The sequence below is a fragment of the Mytilus galloprovincialis genome, chromosome 2 (assembly GCF_965363235.1).
Source record: "Mytilus galloprovincialis chromosome 2, xbMytGall1.hap1.1, whole genome shotgun sequence".
Lineage (NCBI taxonomy): Eukaryota > Metazoa > Mollusca > Bivalvia > Mytilida > Mytilidae > Mytilus > Mytilus galloprovincialis.
In genome coordinates this window covers 57,797,937-57,816,276 of record NC_134839.1, presented here as the reverse complement: position 1 = coordinate 57,816,276, position 18,340 = coordinate 57,797,937, and the positions used below count along the sequence as shown (strand labels likewise).

The following is an 18,340-nucleotide window of genomic DNA, read 5'->3' as shown; positions in this document are numbered from 1 at the left end:
TTTTCCCAAAAATTTGAAAAAAACAATATTTCAACCCATTAATTACAACATGAACATAACTTGATTAGCATATCAAATTTTTTTAAAGAAGCTCGAAATTTTATTTAGTACTTAGAAAATTATCTGTCGATTTTTTATTCAACTTTCCGCAAAACTAATTTGCACCCTATGCTCGTTTACACGGAATTTAGATACTTTCCGACAAGTTTTGATTTTCATTATCACATGTGCATACATTGCAAATGAAAGCTTTTTAAAATAGTATATCTCATTTTGTTTTATATTAAATACTTTTTGATAAATTTTATTTCAAAGTCATGTATCGTTTCTTTTGTTACTAGTATAAAATATATTTGTTAATGAATAAACCGCAGATGAGGTTTAACGTCAATTATATATCAACTTAACTGCAAGATTAAAAAAAAAAAGAAATCAAGTAATTTGTAATCTTTATTTCGGTATGTCTTCCTCATCCACAATATATATGTTCGTATACTATTGAAATTCAAGTCTACAAAAAACATCTGAAAAAACATAGATCTTGCCATTTGGAACACTATTAATTAAGTAACAGTAGAATCACTCATAGTAAAAAGTAAAATCACAAAAGATATTGACATCCGAGGAAAATTCAAATCAGAAAATCCCTAATCAAATGGCAAAATCAAAAGCTCAAACACATCAAACGAATTGATAAAAGACTTAATCGATTTGACAAAATTAAAAAAAATATATAAAAAGTATACAAAACTAAAAATGAATGTTGATGCAATTATGTTAACACGAATTAGACGGACAAGTTACGCTAGAGACAGTAAAAATAAGCATGTCCTTTAACAAACTTTTTGTTTAATTTCTTTAGTGGATTACAAAATAATATATTATGATGGTACATACTCTGTACACTATGGTTGCTTTGGTGCTGATGAAAATGGTAACTGTAAGCATGCAGAGGCAAGTTTGTATGGTAGAAAGCGTACGATAGATGAAGCAACAAGGGAGAGAATCTTGTCACTATTTCCCTCTTTGTGTTTATCAACTGACTTCCTACAAGACACAGTACACAATGGTAAATGATTATTACGACTGCTAATCGATGACAACCTTTCTTTTTAAAAAAAAAAAAACATTTTAGTTCTTACATTTCTGCAAATACAACACATTCAAGTTTTCTATTGTAAACATAAGAACTTATTTCATTAAGTATAAATTGCTTAAAAGAAGACTATCATTTTATTTGCGATTACATTGTTTATAAATATTTTGATAAGAGCGTCACTGATGAGTCTTGTGTAGACGAAACGCGCGTCTGGCGTACTAAATTATAATCCTGGTAACTTTGATAACTATTTAACCTAATTTTAGGGGAAGACAATTTGTACATTTTATGGAAAAGAACATAGGTATCCAATTGGTAAAAATAAGAAAATTTCTTATATTGTTTAAACCTTATGTTAGTTTAATACGTTAACGTCACTTGCAACTGTAATTTGTATAAAACGCAATAATTACTTATAATTAAATCTACTGTTATTCATCTTTTTCAGTTGACTGTAGTGATTGGGTTATACCACAGACAGGTAAATTTGGGTTGTATTAATGTTATAAGATGACAAATGAAGCTTCATGTTAAGACATTTTAACACCGACACAGATATATTCATTGACTACACAAAATAAATTACTAAAATTTGACTTATAACACAAATAGTATAACTCTAAGGAGACGCACAAATACAATAATTACCGTAGTTAAATCCATGTATTACTATGATATAATGGTCATTCATGTATGTGCTGAGGTTCATTTGACAGAACTATTTGAATTCGACATTTGTACTTTTTTGAAGGGGTATGTGAATATTACAGACTACTAATGTCAGTGTTACGGCATTATAACGCCAACGAAAAACAAATCAAGAAACATTTATAAAACGGAAGAATGTGCTTATATTATGTTGCAAATATTTGATAGTAGCTTGGATATTTAGTTTCTTATGAACGTCGAACAAGATAGTAAGTTATGAATTCAAAGTAACAAAGAAGTGTGTAATCAAAGTAATTTTGTGAAGTTATTTATATATGGTTTATATATTAAATGTGACGTCTAGATCATGAAATAAATCCTGGGTACTGCAATGTAAAGGACATTCCTGCACAGAAAGTTGTCAGTTTTAAACAGGTAAGGATAATGTAAACTCTGGTCAAAACTCAGAATTGTGTTTAAACCAGTTATTTATCAATTGTTGAGTTTCATTTAATGGGTTGACGCCACATATCAATACCTGTAGGTGAGTGGAAAGTGCATCAGTACTTACATGAAAGGAAATATTTTGTTGAGTGTTAAGTGTCTGTTTGTGAGGGTTAAATTATACAGTCAGTAAGATGGTGTTAACCACAAAATCAGGTTCAACCCACCATTTTTTCTTTAGGTGTCCTGTATCTAGTCAGGAATATGACATTTGTTAGCTAATAGTTCGTTTCTATGCATGTTGCATCGTTGTTTGTTTTTTTGTTACACTTCTGTGTCCTGTTATTTTCTTGTTATAGTCTTATAGTTGATGTTTTCCCTCGTTTTTAGTTTGTAACCCGGATTTGTGTTCTTTCAATCGATTTATGACTTTTAAAGAGCGGTATACTACTGTTACTGCATTTACTTGTACATTGGTTTTCTATGAGTTTGTGTTTTTGAGCGTCATTGAGAAAATTGTACAGACAAATCGCACGTCTTGAGTAGAAATTTATAAAACTGGTATCTTGAATAATTTGTACCTATCATTGACAACAACCTGACATTGTTTAAATGAAGTAGAAAATAAGCTGTAGACAATGACCTGATAACAATGATGTTCCAAAACTTGTCAGAAAAACAATTTCAATCATTCAACACATTCTTTGGTAGACTCTGAAAGTAGCCACGATCAATAAGCGAATTTGGGAATTTTGAAAGAAAACACAAGTAATAAAAAAGAAAAAGACTTTTTTATATACCTTGAAAACCCATCTTAAGATTCATGTGATGAGTAGCTGCGCTGATTTTAATCTATTTGGTTATAACGTAATGACAGAGTTCGTTTGTCATCAATTCGATATATTTTACAAAATACGATTGAACCACATTTATTTTGTATGATTGTGTTTAAGATGGCAGGTAGCTGGTATGTGATTGCTGGTACAAACCCTATGCTCCATCGATTTGATATGAGGCTACATGAAGATATTCTCATAACGGAAGGCTTTGGACGAAAGGACGGGTAAAATCTTGTTTTAACACCAAAATGTATTCAAACATACTTATTAGGCGAGCGCCGATTTGAGAAAAGGCCTCTTGTTAAGGTTTTTAATACACCTATCTAACACACAGCTAATTTTGGTATCAATTGAAAGAAAAAGTTCTAGAGCATACGATTAGGGTGGTCGTCAAATATCCATATGGTCACGTTTCTTGCAAATCTCACGAGAACACAGACATGTCGAAATACTTTGGATTATACGGTGACATTTAACATTGAATATATCGGCATTGTTGTAAAGGCCACTTTTTTTTATTAGTTGGTTTACGGGATTCTTCTTAAAAAGGGAAGGGTAGGAGGTCGAAAAAAAAATAAAAATAAAAATAATGAAAAAATATAAGGTAGGAGGTCGAAAAAAAAATAAAAATAAAAAATTGGAATTAAATACTGTTTTTTTTTTTTTACCAAAAATCGAGAAAAAAACAATGACATTACTCTATAGTATAATACTAACCATGTATGCAGATCGTTTCATAAACTGGTATTAATTCTTGCTGTTTTAAATAATGTGTTACAAGGAGTCCAATGTCAATGTAGAAAGATGAAAGCAGATACATATATGTCTCTGATTTTTGTTCTATGTATTTATTTATCAAATTTAAATAAGGGAGTGACAAAATTCCTCATAACATAATACAATCTTATGGAGGAAATACCATGCACTCTTCATGTCATATGCCTTCATATGTGGTACATATAAACATAATTTTGTTATGCTATTTTACACTGCTAAGTATAAACTTATATCTCGAAGTGTCCTGTGATTGTCCCTTTTTATAAATGTCGAAGTGATATTAAATGTCAGACATTCTATGACAGCAATACATTTTCTGATTTTGTTTTGGGATCTTGTTCACCATATCCCATCTCTGTTCCATTAAATCTTAATGTGTTCGGTGGGAAGATATTTAGGCATTTATATAATAAGGCCAATTAATCAGACACCCATCCCTGGCAGCAAGTTAAAATATCCTTCCCTTTAGTTACATCTGGCAAGGCTATTTTTTCTTCTTTCTGGGAACCCAGGAAGCCTTGCCAGATGTCATAATTATTTGGACAGGTACCTCATATGTTTAATTGAACTAAAACAGCCCCTTTCGTCGTGTTTTAAACTTTCTGATCAACACTTGAACAAAAATTGACCCGTTGTCAACCTCAATAACTGTCTGAAACAGGGGTTCAAATTAGCAGTGGTCCGAGGTCCAATAACTTTGCCGACAAAATTCCAAAAACGATCTCAAAAATTATTTTCAGTTTTATTATTCACGACTGCGATGTTAATTTTGTTCAACCGCTAAATTTACACAGAAAATCGCCAACAATCAATGTGTAAATCCAAGTATAGTAAAATCGTATCTGGTCCACCATTTTCAACTGGTTCCTTTTCACCACATTATATCATGGTGAAACGTTGACTAAATAGGGAACCGCCTTTTTAACTGGTTCCTTTTCCCCGCATTAGATCATGATAAAACGTTGACTGAACAGGGAACCGCACGGTATTTCGGAACAGCACAGGATTTTCGAATCCACTCCGAGGGTATTCCGACTCGAGGAAGAAAAGTCGATCTTTTTTTATTATGTTTTTATTTTTATTTGTACTTCTTCAAACAGAAAAGGGTCGGCGGAATTAAAAAAAATCTGCAAAATCGTTTTTATTTTTATTTTAAAATTAGGAAAAACAGGGTCAGCGGATCCGTAAACCAACAAATAAAAAAAAAGTGGCCAAATGTATTAATCATTTTTATCTAAGATAGCTTTGACTACATTCTAAAAGACATCGAAGAGGATAAATACAGAGAATCGTTTAGGCCGTACCAAATTTATCAAGTTTTGTTTTTATTTATTAATACTAATCTGATACTCCTTTAGAATGACTGCTAGTTTTCGGGGTATTATCTGATCATCGCTTCAATGCTAACATTATTTATAAAGTAACGTGTTTAAAAATTCTCCTTTGATGAATTCAGAACAATTAGAAAACAAAGGTTCAAACTCCCTAGGTCAAATTTAACCTAGGCCTCCATTGACTTTCTACATTTTAAAGGTTTTATACATTCCTAGTTTGAAAAATATTACGTTTGAGCGTTCTTGATTAAGGTAAACCAAGAAAAGCTTCGAACGTGCTATATTCATGAAGTGTAATTTTCATTTGTTTGGTTCTTGCACAAACACCATAGACTACAGAAGTTGCATTCTGATCAAAATCGAAATACATTCAAATGATAATAGGACCACTTCAAACTTTTACTCCGAACTCTGAATAAAACGTGAAGAGTTGAAAGTGATCCAGTAAATGAAGCATTTCAATCTTTAAGTTTTTTTGGCGCAATGTTTCGATTAATATATCTGAGCATTCAGTAAACCAAGCATTTAACACAGCACATCGTGTAAATTATACCCATGTTATTCGAGGAACTTAATAGTGCAAATATACGTCAACCGACAGTACAGAAGGCATGGAATATTTCTTTAACAAATCCGAACAAAGCGAACCACACTCATATGTTTTGTCAACAATATTGCAAATACCACCGTCCAACCTTGATTTTTGAACCTGTAAAGACTGGCAAATTATTGTTTTGTTAAAAATTATATCATATTGATCAAATATATATAAAATATGTTTAAAAATGTTGTTAATAAAACAATTCATATTCATAGTTTATTACGATGGATAACAGTTTACAAACATAACATAAGGAATCAACTAAATGTTTTATTTTTTGGCAGATTATGCACCTCGCTTTTCACAAACACTGGAACTAGTGTTTTGCATAACAATAATGGGGAGATTTTAATCTCATTTCAAAACCATAACTATAGAGGATACTGTAAGTAGACATTCACATGGTTCAACAATTATTATAGAATAATACATATATAACATATATACTACTTATAGTTGTTCATTTCTGTGTCATTTAGTCTCTTGCTGTGATTTGTCTTATTGGCAATCATACCTAATCTTCTTTTTTATATATAGAATATAGGATTGGGAACTAGAAGTTTCAAGATAAGTATTATGTTTAAATAAGTACTTGTTTTAAAATCTAAATAAGATGGAAAATATATCGATTGAATTAAAAAACACTGAGAGTAGTGTACATTCATAATTTTTTGCTAGCATTTATTATTGCGTTTTTGAAAAGACCGTCTAAAATAGTGATTAATTAATGATTTTTTTAAAGCAAATTCTGACGACAATAATCTCATCATAGATAGAAATTGTGTATTTGCGCCAGACGAGCATTTCGTCCACAAAAAAAGTAAAATCACAAAAATACGGAACACATTAACCTGATTTGACAACAACTGTCATATTCCTGATTTATGACTCACCAGTGACGCCCGAATAAAAAAATAAGAGACCAAACAAAGGACAAAGTTGAAGAACATGAAGGACCAAAAATTCCAAAATGTTTTGACAAATACAGCTACGGCAATGTGAATTATAGTTCGCATTTAAAAAAAAACTCCCAATAATTTCTGACTTTTTCCTTTGAATTTTAGATTATTCTGATATTATAACATACGTTTATATTTCTAGAAGAAAAACTCGTATGCTACTCGGGAAAAGGAGTAGGTCCGGTAAGGGCCGATTTTGGCCTCAAATTTCAGGTTCCTCTAACGATAGAATTTGAACACTTTTTAAACACTTAAGTGACTATTTCAGTTAATTCAATTAGTTTATGTGAATGATTTTAACTGATTTAGTCATCAATAACGCTCCGATTCAAGCATAAATATGAAAAATCTATCAAATATGCCAAAAAAATATCACTTTTTAGATGTTTTTTTGTCAAGAATGAATTACAACTTACAATTCAATATTAAGAATGAAAACAAATGCGGCCACTTTCATTTAAGACGGAAACCGTCTACAATTTAACTATAATGTAAAGATTTCATTAGTTTAGCATGACTTAATGATGCTAGTACCCTATATATGTGCTTTGTATTGTCAAAAACAGCCCATATTTATGTAGCAGAAACATTCTACTTTCCAATGAATAACTAAAAGTTTACATTTTAACAATTTTGTAAAACTGCTGTATTTTGAGGCCAAAAAGGGGTCTTACTGGACCTACTCCTTTACATTCTATATTTGTAAAATGTGATTTGAATATACTTTAATTAAACAGCAAGGCTACAACGTCCGCAAAATGCATCATACATTAGTACTTCCGGTGATAGATGACCGTAACTTTATTTTTTATTAATTTTTGTTTTCAAGGCTCTCAAATTACAATGTTTGATCAAGGCTTTAATCTGTTTTGATTATAATTCTATCAAATGAGATTTATGCAATCGAACTTGCGTCTGGCGTACCAAGTAAAACACTCTGAATACTGCTGAGCTTCCCCCCCCCAAAAAAAAAACGTTTAAATACATGTTTTTTTTTATACCAGTTACAGGTAAAATAATTTACACCGATTACCAAGTGGCAGTGTTATACCTGTGTGAAGATGAGACTATACAGGGTGAATGTTTGCTGTACAGAGTCAGTATACTCAGTAGAACACAAACTCTTGATTCAATGGGACGTTCGTTATTAGAAGCAAAACTCAAATTACCATGTGAAGATCTATCCGCGAACCTAACACAAATTACAGGTAATTACGAATATAAGTACCATATTGACAAGCTTTTATTCTTGTAATGAAAACGTTTTACTGTCTCTACAATTGATTTAAATAATCTGATAATACCTAAATTATTATTTACAGTTCTTGCTATGGATCAGATTATATTCTTCTCAACATAATATCCTGAATATAGAGGTCTAGTTTGATTTTAACTGTGATATTTTGTCGCTCAAAAACTACGCCACGAGTAGGGATATCTATCATACTGTGGATTCATTTATTTTCGTGGATATCAATTTTCGTGGATTGAAGAAAATTTACATTTTCGTGGATATCTGAATTCGTGGTTTGCCGATTTCTATATACAAAGCCTATAGGAAATTTGTAATTCGTTGAACATATGAATTCGTGGTTCACCTGTACCCACGAAACCCACGAAAATTGGTATCCAACGAATAATAATGAATCCACAGTAACTAGATTACTGTATCCTACGTGTTAGCATTACATCTCAGTTTTCAAGGCATTGCTAAAACAATACGATCTTATTTGTCAGTAATTTATAAAAATCAGCCATGGAAAGGTGTTCCTAAAAAAAGATACAAATAAAACAAAGCAAACAGCTGAACATAATTAGATGAATATAATTATATCAATCTATCAGCGACTCATATACCTGCCAACGAAGGAAAGGATATGTTCCTTATGTCGTAACTACAATACCATGCCCTCGTCACGATTGTGACCTACTGAATTAAACTTTTTACCGAATTTGTAATAACTAAGTGTGCCATATGTGAAGCAGGATCTGCTTACCCTTCCAGAGCACCTGTGATCACCCCCAGTTTTTGGTGGGGTTCATGTTGCTTAGTCTTTAGTGTTCTATGTTTTGTGTTCTGTACTATTATTTGTCTGTTTGTCTTCTTATTTTTAACCATTGCGTTGTCAGTTTATTTCCAATCTATGAGTTTGACCTTTCCTTTGGTATCGTTCGTCCCTCTTTTACAGGAATAACTCTGTCTTTCCATTAGTCCGTATGTCTCTCTGTCTGTGTGTGCATGTCATGTCTGATTAATAACTTCTGAACACGTACCTGAAAAAAAAATAATCTAGAAAAGCCCTTATTACGCACCCAATTTATTAATTGTTATTTGTAATATAGCACTATGTCGATACCGATGCTGGTGGTCCGCTGGTAACCGGGAGTAATACTTGATTATTGTAAAATATTCTGTACTTTCATGATATATAAAAAATCTTTCTTCAATTCTACATCCCCATAGAAAAGTGGCAGCCTCAACACTTTTTGAATGTTTTTAGAATGTTATATCTATTTAATGAAGCTTGATATCTTTGTTGCACATTAACATATGGTGTGAGGTCGATAAAGTTGAAATGCATGTCTTCAAAGTGAATGTCAGTTATTTTTCTTTACATTAAGATACAAACAAAGGCGATAATATCTTTTTTGTTTTTATTCTCTATTTACCTCAAGAAGACTTGATTTTAAATTGACGAATAAAATATGTAAGACTAGAATAGCTTCCCAATAATAAGGTCTTTCTTATGAATAGATTACTCATCTTGGTATATGTACAGTTTTAAAGTAATGGATAATGCAAGCATGAAATAAAATTAACACTCCGACACATTCAAAAGTTTAAAAGACGTATTTGAATACCGGTATATTAAAACATTTTATGAATTTTACTTGTAATTCTTTATTCTAGATCATTGTGAAAAGGACCAAAGTTGTCTAATTGATGACATACCGGCAATGGAAAATATTGATATTCGAAAGGTAGAAATAAAGCTGATCAGTATATTTAATGTTTGCCTAGAATTAAGAATAAACATAAGTTGCTTACCATCGTTTAGTATAACCTTATAGAAATGTTAATTTGAAATCGAAAAATCATATTTATTAAAAGCTGCATCGTAAGTTCCATAATCATATTTGAAAAAGTTTTGCTAATCTCACTGGAAAATCTTATGAAAAAAAAAATATATTTAAAACTAACATCTCATTATTGAAGTAGCCATCCGTCGAGAAATCTCCCTTTTTCAGTTTTTTTAGTGTATCTAGACAAAAAATTTTAACGTGCTTTAAAACATGTTACATTTAATAGATTTAAATAACACTATTTTTGATTTAGGAGTGGTTTATTCTGAGTAGCAAAAGTTTATCATTTTACAAATTGTACTGATTAAATGAGGACAATTGCTTCTTTAGATTTTAGGTTTATGGTATGATATTAGGAGTATGAACAAGTTTAATACTAGTGATTCCGCTACATTAAAGTTCAGCTTAGATGAAGATGGACATATCAATCTTAAGATTACTAAATTGCAGTAAGTTTTATTCGAGTAAAGTTATATCTCTTCACAAAATAGCATCCTAAATAGACAATGTGCATATTATAAGCCTGGTATCTTTGATAACTATAATACAACAAATGGAAATATAAATTCAGAAACGTAGTGTAATCCAATCACTAGTATACTGTTTCTTTTAAATAAAGAGATTCTTCGGGTATAATGTTGAAAAATTCTTGGTTGCTTAGTGACAATTTTAAGGTTTTAATACATAATGTTATTTTACAAAATGGGTTTGATGAAGAAAAAAAAGACACAAGGCTGAGAATCAGAAATGCTCTTTAATATGTTATTTGTATTTGTCCTGCATTCAAAGAAATAAGAAAGCTTTTCGACAATATGGGCATGGTATAAAGTTTGAACTGCAATACTTAACTGCAAGCAATTATTAATAAAAGGTCAGATGGAACATGCGTTCAGCCACCATATTATACTAACATGAAGAGACGAAATAGTCATGGTGATTTCTTAGCCACAGTGCTTTCTAAGTTCAGTAAACCAGGATTCCGTAAGTTTTTATTATTATATATTCAGTAATGTTTGTGATAGGAATTGCAAAGGGAAAGGTTTTTTGTAATGTTAAAATTGAGAATGGAAATGGGGAATGTGTCAAAGAGACAACAACCCGACCATAGAGCAGACAACAGCAGAAGGTCACCAACAGGTCTTCAGTGCAACGAGAAATTCTCGCACCAGGAGGCGTCCTTTAGCTGGCCCCTAAACAAATATATACTAGTTCAGTGATAATGAACACCATACTAAACTTCAAATTGTACACAAGAAACTAAAAGTTAAAATAATACAAGACTAACAAATGCCAGAGGCTATTGACTTGGGACATAAGAAGGCTGCATGTTGAGCTATATTTACGAATGATCTCCTTATACCGATGATAAAATTTAGTAAATGTTTTGACTAGTTTGTGATATCGAAAACCCTGGTGTAATAATTTTTCAGTAATACATAAATTTCTCTCGTTAAAATCTAAAACATTGTTACATACACGAGCGAATCGTACAAGTTGAGATATATAAACACCGTAAGATGGTGACAATGGAACGTCACCATCTAAAAATGGATAATTAACGATAGGAAATTGCATGTTTAATCGACTTTATGTGAAAATTTTTAAGAAAATACACATTGATCTATCGTATGTCCTTAAATACTGATATAATTTATAGATGGACTCGATTATTCCAAATACAGACGTTATCAGTTTCTTTCATATTTCGATTTTCATTGCCTCTACGCATGTCCAAAATTTCTAGATAAAAGTATGCTTTTTTCAAAATAATAAAGTAGGTAAAATATCGGTCTTTAGCGTCATACCACTTAATATTGCTATTATTAAGTAACAGTAGGGTAAATACATATATATATATATAAAAAAACTAACAAGAAACAATTGAGTATAACTATACTTCAAGACAAGAACTCTAGCAGGAAAGGACTAGCAATGTTTAAGAGTTATTGATTGATTGATTGATTGATTGATTGGTTGGTTGATTGATTGGTTGATTGATTGATTGACCTGGTGTCAGTTCAAAAAGCCTGTATCGCGACAAGTATGTCAAAGAGTAACTAGAATAAAGGTAAGGAATGAAAAAAAATAATAATAGTCCGTAATCAAGACAAATTATTATATTTTAGATCCATTTAAAATACTGTTTACTGACTACGATAATACCATGGTAACATACATATGTACAGATATTGAAGAGGATGGCCAATGTAGTGAAAAAGGAAAACGTCTGTCAATTCTATCAAGAACTCAATCTATGACACCTGAGACTAAAGCTAGTGTTTTAAGATTTGTGGACCTAGCATGTGTAGACAGAAATGTCATGATTGAAGTAAAACACGAAGGTCAGTATAACATATTACAAAAACATACTGTCCTATGGTACAATGAATTTTAAGGACTAGATTATTTTTGTCATTTGTCGAATATTGTATTTGAAACAATCAACGTCCACTTTGCACAAGAATTCCAAGAAACAGAAAACATGTTGCAAATATATTTATACCCCCGCTTTCAAAAAGGGGGAGGGTATACTGTTTGACCTCTGTCTGTCCATCAGTCTGTCCATCAGTCTGTCCATCAGTCCATCAGTCCTTCAGTTCATCAGTCCACCAGTCCATCATTCCATCAGCCCGTCAGTCCGTCCGTCCGATGAATATTTTTCGTCACATTTTTCACAGGAACTACAATACAAGGATTTCTGAAATTTGGTTTCAAGGTTTATATATGTCAGCTATACCGTGTGATGCCTTTTCAGATTCATCACTCAACAACTTCCTGTTTACCGAACACTTGCATATTTTTACACTATTAAAATTATCCACTTGCGGCGGGGTATCATCAATGAGCAGTAGCTCGCAGTTTCACTTGTTGAAAGTAAAAAAGCCAACAAACTAAACAGGAATGTGTCCATAGTACACAGATGATCCACTTGAACTATCTTTTTTTTCTATGTTTTGTGGACCGTGCAATTGTTGTCCAATCCTCAATTTGGCATTACAGTTAAAAAGATCATATCATAGGGAACATGTGTACTAACTTTGATACAGCTGGAGATTTAATTGTTTACCAAATTATATTTCGGTCTTATTAATATTGAATATTTTGTTTTGTAATTGTGAAGGGATGTAATAACGTTGAATGTACACACGTTATGATTATAATGCACTTCCATTATCACGATTCATAGATATATGTCTAAGTCAACGTTTCTACACCAAAACAAATCACAAAAAGAAGCATTCAATGTTTTATTAAAACATCTAATATTTACATTTGATGAGCAAACAATCTGGAAGCTAAGTTTCAAAACATGTCAAATACAGAGGAAGCATTTTTTAAAGTAATTTGTTTTTTCATTTAACTTTTTTTTTACCTTGATACGAAAATAATAAGATGTAGTATGATGACCATAGCGACAACAATTATTATCAAACCCTATACTGCATAGTCAGGTTTAACAGGCCATGAAATGACACATGTAAATCATGAGTCTATCGGGGAACCATTGTGACTATATTAATGATTAATAGAAAAAATATAAAATATTGTAGGTCATGTGACAGTTAATATATATATTTTTGGGTAGATTTTTGTAGGATGGAATAAATTAGCTGTATTGTATTATGCATGGAGCTAATTTAGATAAGACAGATTACAAACATATAGATGTGTACAATGATTGTATAGACCATGTTAAATCACTCATTGATACGTGTTTTTATTTTTCAGTGGACTGTTCATCAGTTTTATGACGATAATTGGATCGTTAGACTTTATTTGTCCAGATATACGTGTATGTTATCTACAATGTTAACACACTGTTGACGATATATAAAATACCTGATGTTGAATAATCAATTTGAAAGAACTAGCAATTTGAATGAAAAGTTCTATAAAATAAAAAACTTGCTTTTTAAAGATATTTATTTTAAGATTCATTGTAGTGTAAATGCATCCATGCCATTATATTATGTGTTTTCGTGTAAAGAAAATAGAAACAATTTTTTTTCAGTGATATATATGTTATTTTATTAGGATTATGAATACATTTAATGTTTACGACTCTTTTTTTCCTGGTAAAAAGTATACTCGAAATCGAAAGTTAAACAAGTATGCCTTTATTTATTTATTTATTTACAAGATTGATCGTTTATATAAATATACAGTGTTAATTTCCATTGTTTAACCCAAGCGTACATTTTAGATAAATAAATTGAATGAAAACTACGGTTCCTAATTTGTGCATTGGAATTAAAAATTCGATATGCATCATTACTTTCTTTTGTTTACAACTCTGTCTTGTATTGTTCTGGTCGTACTATTTCAAATATTCAATTTCATGACTGTATCATGTGTATCCATAAGTTTACCATAGTACTATCATATGGTTGGGTTAAAAATTAATGGTAAACCCTTAGGCTAGTTTTTACTGTTTTAATGTTTAATCTTACCGTTTTAATTTCTTGACATAACTGCACGACTCGATTCTCAATTATATGTGTTAAGATAATCGTTGCAAAGAATCCTGCTCAAACTTTAGTGAAAGACGGGGTTAATCTTGCTTTGTTGCGAGAGTTTATATTCTTTGTTGAAGGCAATTGTAGTGACCTGCAATACAAGTTCCATTCAATTGAGTTTAGTTATTATATGTCTTGTGTTTCTGTCTCTGCCCTAGGTTTTCTATATGAGTCTATTGGCACGAGAAACTTCATGTGAGCTTGACCTTTGTCCTCAATGTAAAACTTGTATATTTTGTTTGAATTAAATGGAGAATTAACTGTATGATTGGCATTCGTACCACATCTTCTAAGATATATTAGATACATAAGATATATTGTTAGTTTAGTGTACCACAATGACCCTTTTATCAAAATCCTTTTTTTTTCACAAGAATCTCTTGACCAGACTATGACTTTTTGACTCTTGACCTTTGCATATTGGATGTGTCTCTTGGTATGATTACCTTGACGTCAAGTCAGGAGTCTCTGGTTTTTGTTAGTCTTGTATATTTTTAATTGTAAGTTGATTTTATAATTTGAAGTTTGAACTGGTACACATTTTGTTAAGGGCCATCTGAAGCCCGCCTCTGGAAGAGGGATTTTCTCGCTTTGTTGAAGATATAAAAAAAGAAGATGTGGTATGGTTGCCAATGAGACAACTATCCACAAAAGACTAAAATGACACAGACTTTAACAACTATAGGTCCCCGTACGGCCTTCAACAATGAGCAAAGCCCATACCGCATAGTCAGCTATGAGGACTCATAAATGGCCTTTGACTGCTTTCTGCTCTTTTGACATTGTTACTGTCTCTTTTACACATTCCACATTTCCATTCTCAATTTTTTAGAATGTTTGGTTCAGATGAAACTAAATCCTTTAATTTCCGTGAATATCAAGTAAGAAAATTTACTGCTTCAGTAGCATCATATTCTGCCAGCTGTGATAGATAATGCAAAATGTTTCAATCATTTTACCTTAGATTTCATTTCATGGACATGTAGGTATGAATAGTCTGCTTTTACATCATAAAAATTCACACAGAAGGTATACGCATATCAATAAACTGAACTCAATGCTAAGAACCATTAAAGTACACTTAGACAGAGAGCTCAATCTAGTGAAACACTTTGTTAAGTTGGTCACATTTAACTTGATATCACTGTCTGTTACCAAACTGCACCGAGATCCTGAAAAAAAATGTGCAAGTTCAGTTTATTTAAAAAAGAATTCAATGGAAGAAAATAAGCTGATTACTGAAGTAAATGTAGAATATGTCTATTAATCACAGATGCCCCTGCTTGTGAAAAAAATGAGTAAACTTCCACATATAGATGCAGGATTCGCGTAATTTTGACCGTTTTGTGACCATAAGCATTGTGAATAAGTTTCAAAACATTTGGCTGAGGCAAATTAAAGTTAAAGAACAGAAACAATAGATTTAGCAGTTTTCCTATCTCAAGGCTCCGGGTTGACATTTGTATCATTGGTAATCGTACCACAACTTTTTACATATAAAAAAAACATGAACAGTGACGCCATCGTGACCCAATATTGAGCTTCACAGATCTGTGTTATGGGGTAATGTGAATCGCGTATAAGGTTCATAACATTTGATTGAGTCAGACTTATTGAGGGCCCTCATGGGGTTTTTGATTATGTGATTACTTGGCCGTTTTTTTAATGATTATTTGATTATTAAGCCAAATATTTCATGATTATTTGATTACCTAGGACTGTATTTTTAGTTTATGATAATTTGATTACTAAAGATAAGCAAATATTTAATGATTATGTGATTATATTGGCAAAAAAATGGTGATTATGTGATTACTAGGACCCCCCCTCCATGAGGGGCCTCCTTATTTAAGACAAAGGAAACGAAATAGTCAGCACTTCTTATATTTTTTAAAGGGACATGATAATGATAACTCTTGAACGGTAAAAGTGACACTTAAAAATTTCAAATTTGATTTTGTGTTGAGGTGGGGATCCCGCTTACATGTTCAACCCCGCCTTATTCGGTATGTATGTGCTTGTGGTAAGTCAGGAGCCTGTAATTCAATGAATGTCGTTTTTTATGTGTTACATACTTGTTTTTCGTTCATTTTTTTTACATAAATTTGTTCGTTTATTTTCTCGTTTGAATATTGTTTTACAATGTCATTTCAGTGCCTTTTATTGATAACTATATGCGGTATTGACTTTGCTCATTGTTGAAAGCTGCATATGACCCATAGTTTTTAGTGTTTGTGTGATCTGGTCTTTTGTGGAGAGTTCTTATTGGCACTCATGCCACATACGGGGGAGGGTTGGGATTCCGCTAACATGTTTAACCCCGCCTTATTTTATATGCACGTGCCTATTTTGTTTTTCGTTTATTTTTTGTACATAACTTATACCGTTTGTTTTCTCGTTTGAATTGTTTTACATTGTCATGTCGGTGCCTTTAAAAGCTGACTTTGCGGTATGAACCTTGCCCATTGTTGAAGACCGTGTTGGTGACCTAGGCTACATTGTATAATTGTTAATTTCTGTGTCATTTAGTCTCTTGTGGAGAGTTCTCATTGGCACTCATGCATCAGCTCCTTTTATATATTGTGTTTAGGTTTTGAAGTATTTGATTGAGGCAAACTAAAGTAAGAAGATCAGAACCTGTTTTTATGGGACATTCGGGACAGACGGACTAGTGTAACTCTTTATGTTCCTAAATCATGGCGCCAACACAGAAGTTCTTACTATTGTGCTGGTGATATATATCCCACTAGCACTGTCATTAACACATGTACAATTAATTTTATTATAAAAATAATATTCAATCTTAATCTTGATTTCTTTATTTTTGGCCGAATGATTATATGCATGCCCTTCACAACGACTGCATGAGTATCAAATTTGCCAATTTATTGTACATAATTATACATTTTATTATATTTATAACTTTTTTTCCAACTAATTAAAGCTTACCAACTTATTGATCATAACTTTCCTTTATATGTCTTTTAACATTCTGTTTTGAACAAAAAGATTTCTAACATATACTTCACATGTATTTCTTTCAAATTTGACATTATTAAAAATCCATTAAATAAATTCAGTCGAACTTGATAATAAATGTGCAATCAAATATATATGCAAGTCGTCAACTGGTCAAGTGGCTAGATGCACATATCGTTAGCCATATAAACAACATGTCCTAATTGGGTGGTTTTAAAACTTCTAGCATAGGTGGATCCAGGGGGCGCCCCCCAAACCCTTTGAGGGGGAAATTTGGTTGATTATATAGGGAATCATTGAAGCATGAATGAAGCCGGCCCCCTTAGGAAAAGTTCTGGATCCGCCACTGTCTAGACATATTTATGTAAATAAGGGATGAGTAAAGGAAAAAAAAAGAAAACAGCATGACTGAATTAAATAAAAAGATGTTCGACGTACTGTATACTTCGGTTTGTTTTAAAAATCTATACGATGCTTTATTTTTATCTAGTTTTCTTATCAAAATAATTAAAATGAGAAAATAAATACCTTATAGCTTCCTTTACCGTCGATGCTAAAATGTTTAATGTTATAAAATAATTTTAGCGTCTTTGACCTACTTTACCTTTTTATTCGGAGACTTGCGGTTATTTTCTGTTACGTTCAACGGGAATATTAGAATGATCTAGAATAGAACCAAGATGGAACCAAGAGCGGATCCAGGGGGGGGGGGGGGGTTCTTCGTGGGAAAAATTTGGTTGATTATATAGGGAATCATTGAAGCATGACTGAAGCGGGCCCCCCTTAGGAAAAGTTCTGGATCCACCACTGTCTAGTCATATTTACGTAAATAAGGGATGAGTAAAGGGAAAAAAAAGAAAATAAAATGAATGAATTAAATAAAAGGATGTTCGATATACTGTATACTTCGGTTTGTTTTAAAAATCTATACGATGCTTTATTTTTATCTAGTTTCCTTATCAAAATAATTAAAATGAGAAGATAAATACCTTATAGCTTCCTTTACTGTCGATGCTAAAATGTTTAATGTTATAAAATAATTTTAGCGTCTTTGACCTA

General features: G+C 31.8%; 1 protein-coding gene and 1 long non-coding RNA gene across 2 annotated transcripts in view; one reads left to right on the top strand and one right to left on the bottom strand.

Moving 5' to 3' along the window:
• The window catches only part of LOC143063940 (uncharacterized), a 34,831-nt gene extending 20,819 nt beyond the window's left edge, over nucleotides 1-14,012 (top strand). Inside the window, exons 14-24 of the mRNA XM_076236402.1 lie at nucleotides 863-1,069; nucleotides 1,548-1,580; nucleotides 2,112-2,182; nucleotides 3,145-3,254; nucleotides 6,027-6,127; nucleotides 7,706-7,909; nucleotides 9,613-9,683; nucleotides 10,116-10,234; nucleotides 10,657-10,766; nucleotides 11,912-12,127; nucleotides 13,515-14,012. Of these exons, the coding sequence (XP_076092517.1) occupies nucleotides 863-1,069; nucleotides 1,548-1,580; nucleotides 2,112-2,182; nucleotides 3,145-3,254; nucleotides 6,027-6,127; nucleotides 7,706-7,909; nucleotides 9,613-9,683; nucleotides 10,116-10,234; nucleotides 10,657-10,766; nucleotides 11,912-12,127; nucleotides 13,515-13,537 (1,265 nt within the window). The 3' untranslated portion in view covers nucleotides 13,538-14,012. The remainder of the gene's footprint in view (nucleotides 1-862; nucleotides 1,070-1,547; nucleotides 1,581-2,111; nucleotides 2,183-3,144; nucleotides 3,255-6,026; nucleotides 6,128-7,705; nucleotides 7,910-9,612; nucleotides 9,684-10,115; nucleotides 10,235-10,656; nucleotides 10,767-11,911; nucleotides 12,128-13,514) is intronic.
• Nucleotides 14,013-14,205: 193 nt separating this feature from the next.
• LOC143063942 (uncharacterized) lies at nucleotides 14,206-18,125 on the bottom strand. The gene is made up of 3 exons (XR_012975145.1): nucleotides 17,810-18,125; nucleotides 15,262-15,474; nucleotides 14,206-14,393 (listed from the first exon to the last, which is right to left on the bottom strand). It is a non-coding gene; the product is annotated as an uncharacterized LOC143063942 (long non-coding RNA).
• Nucleotides 18,126-18,340: the final 215 nt, after the last annotated feature.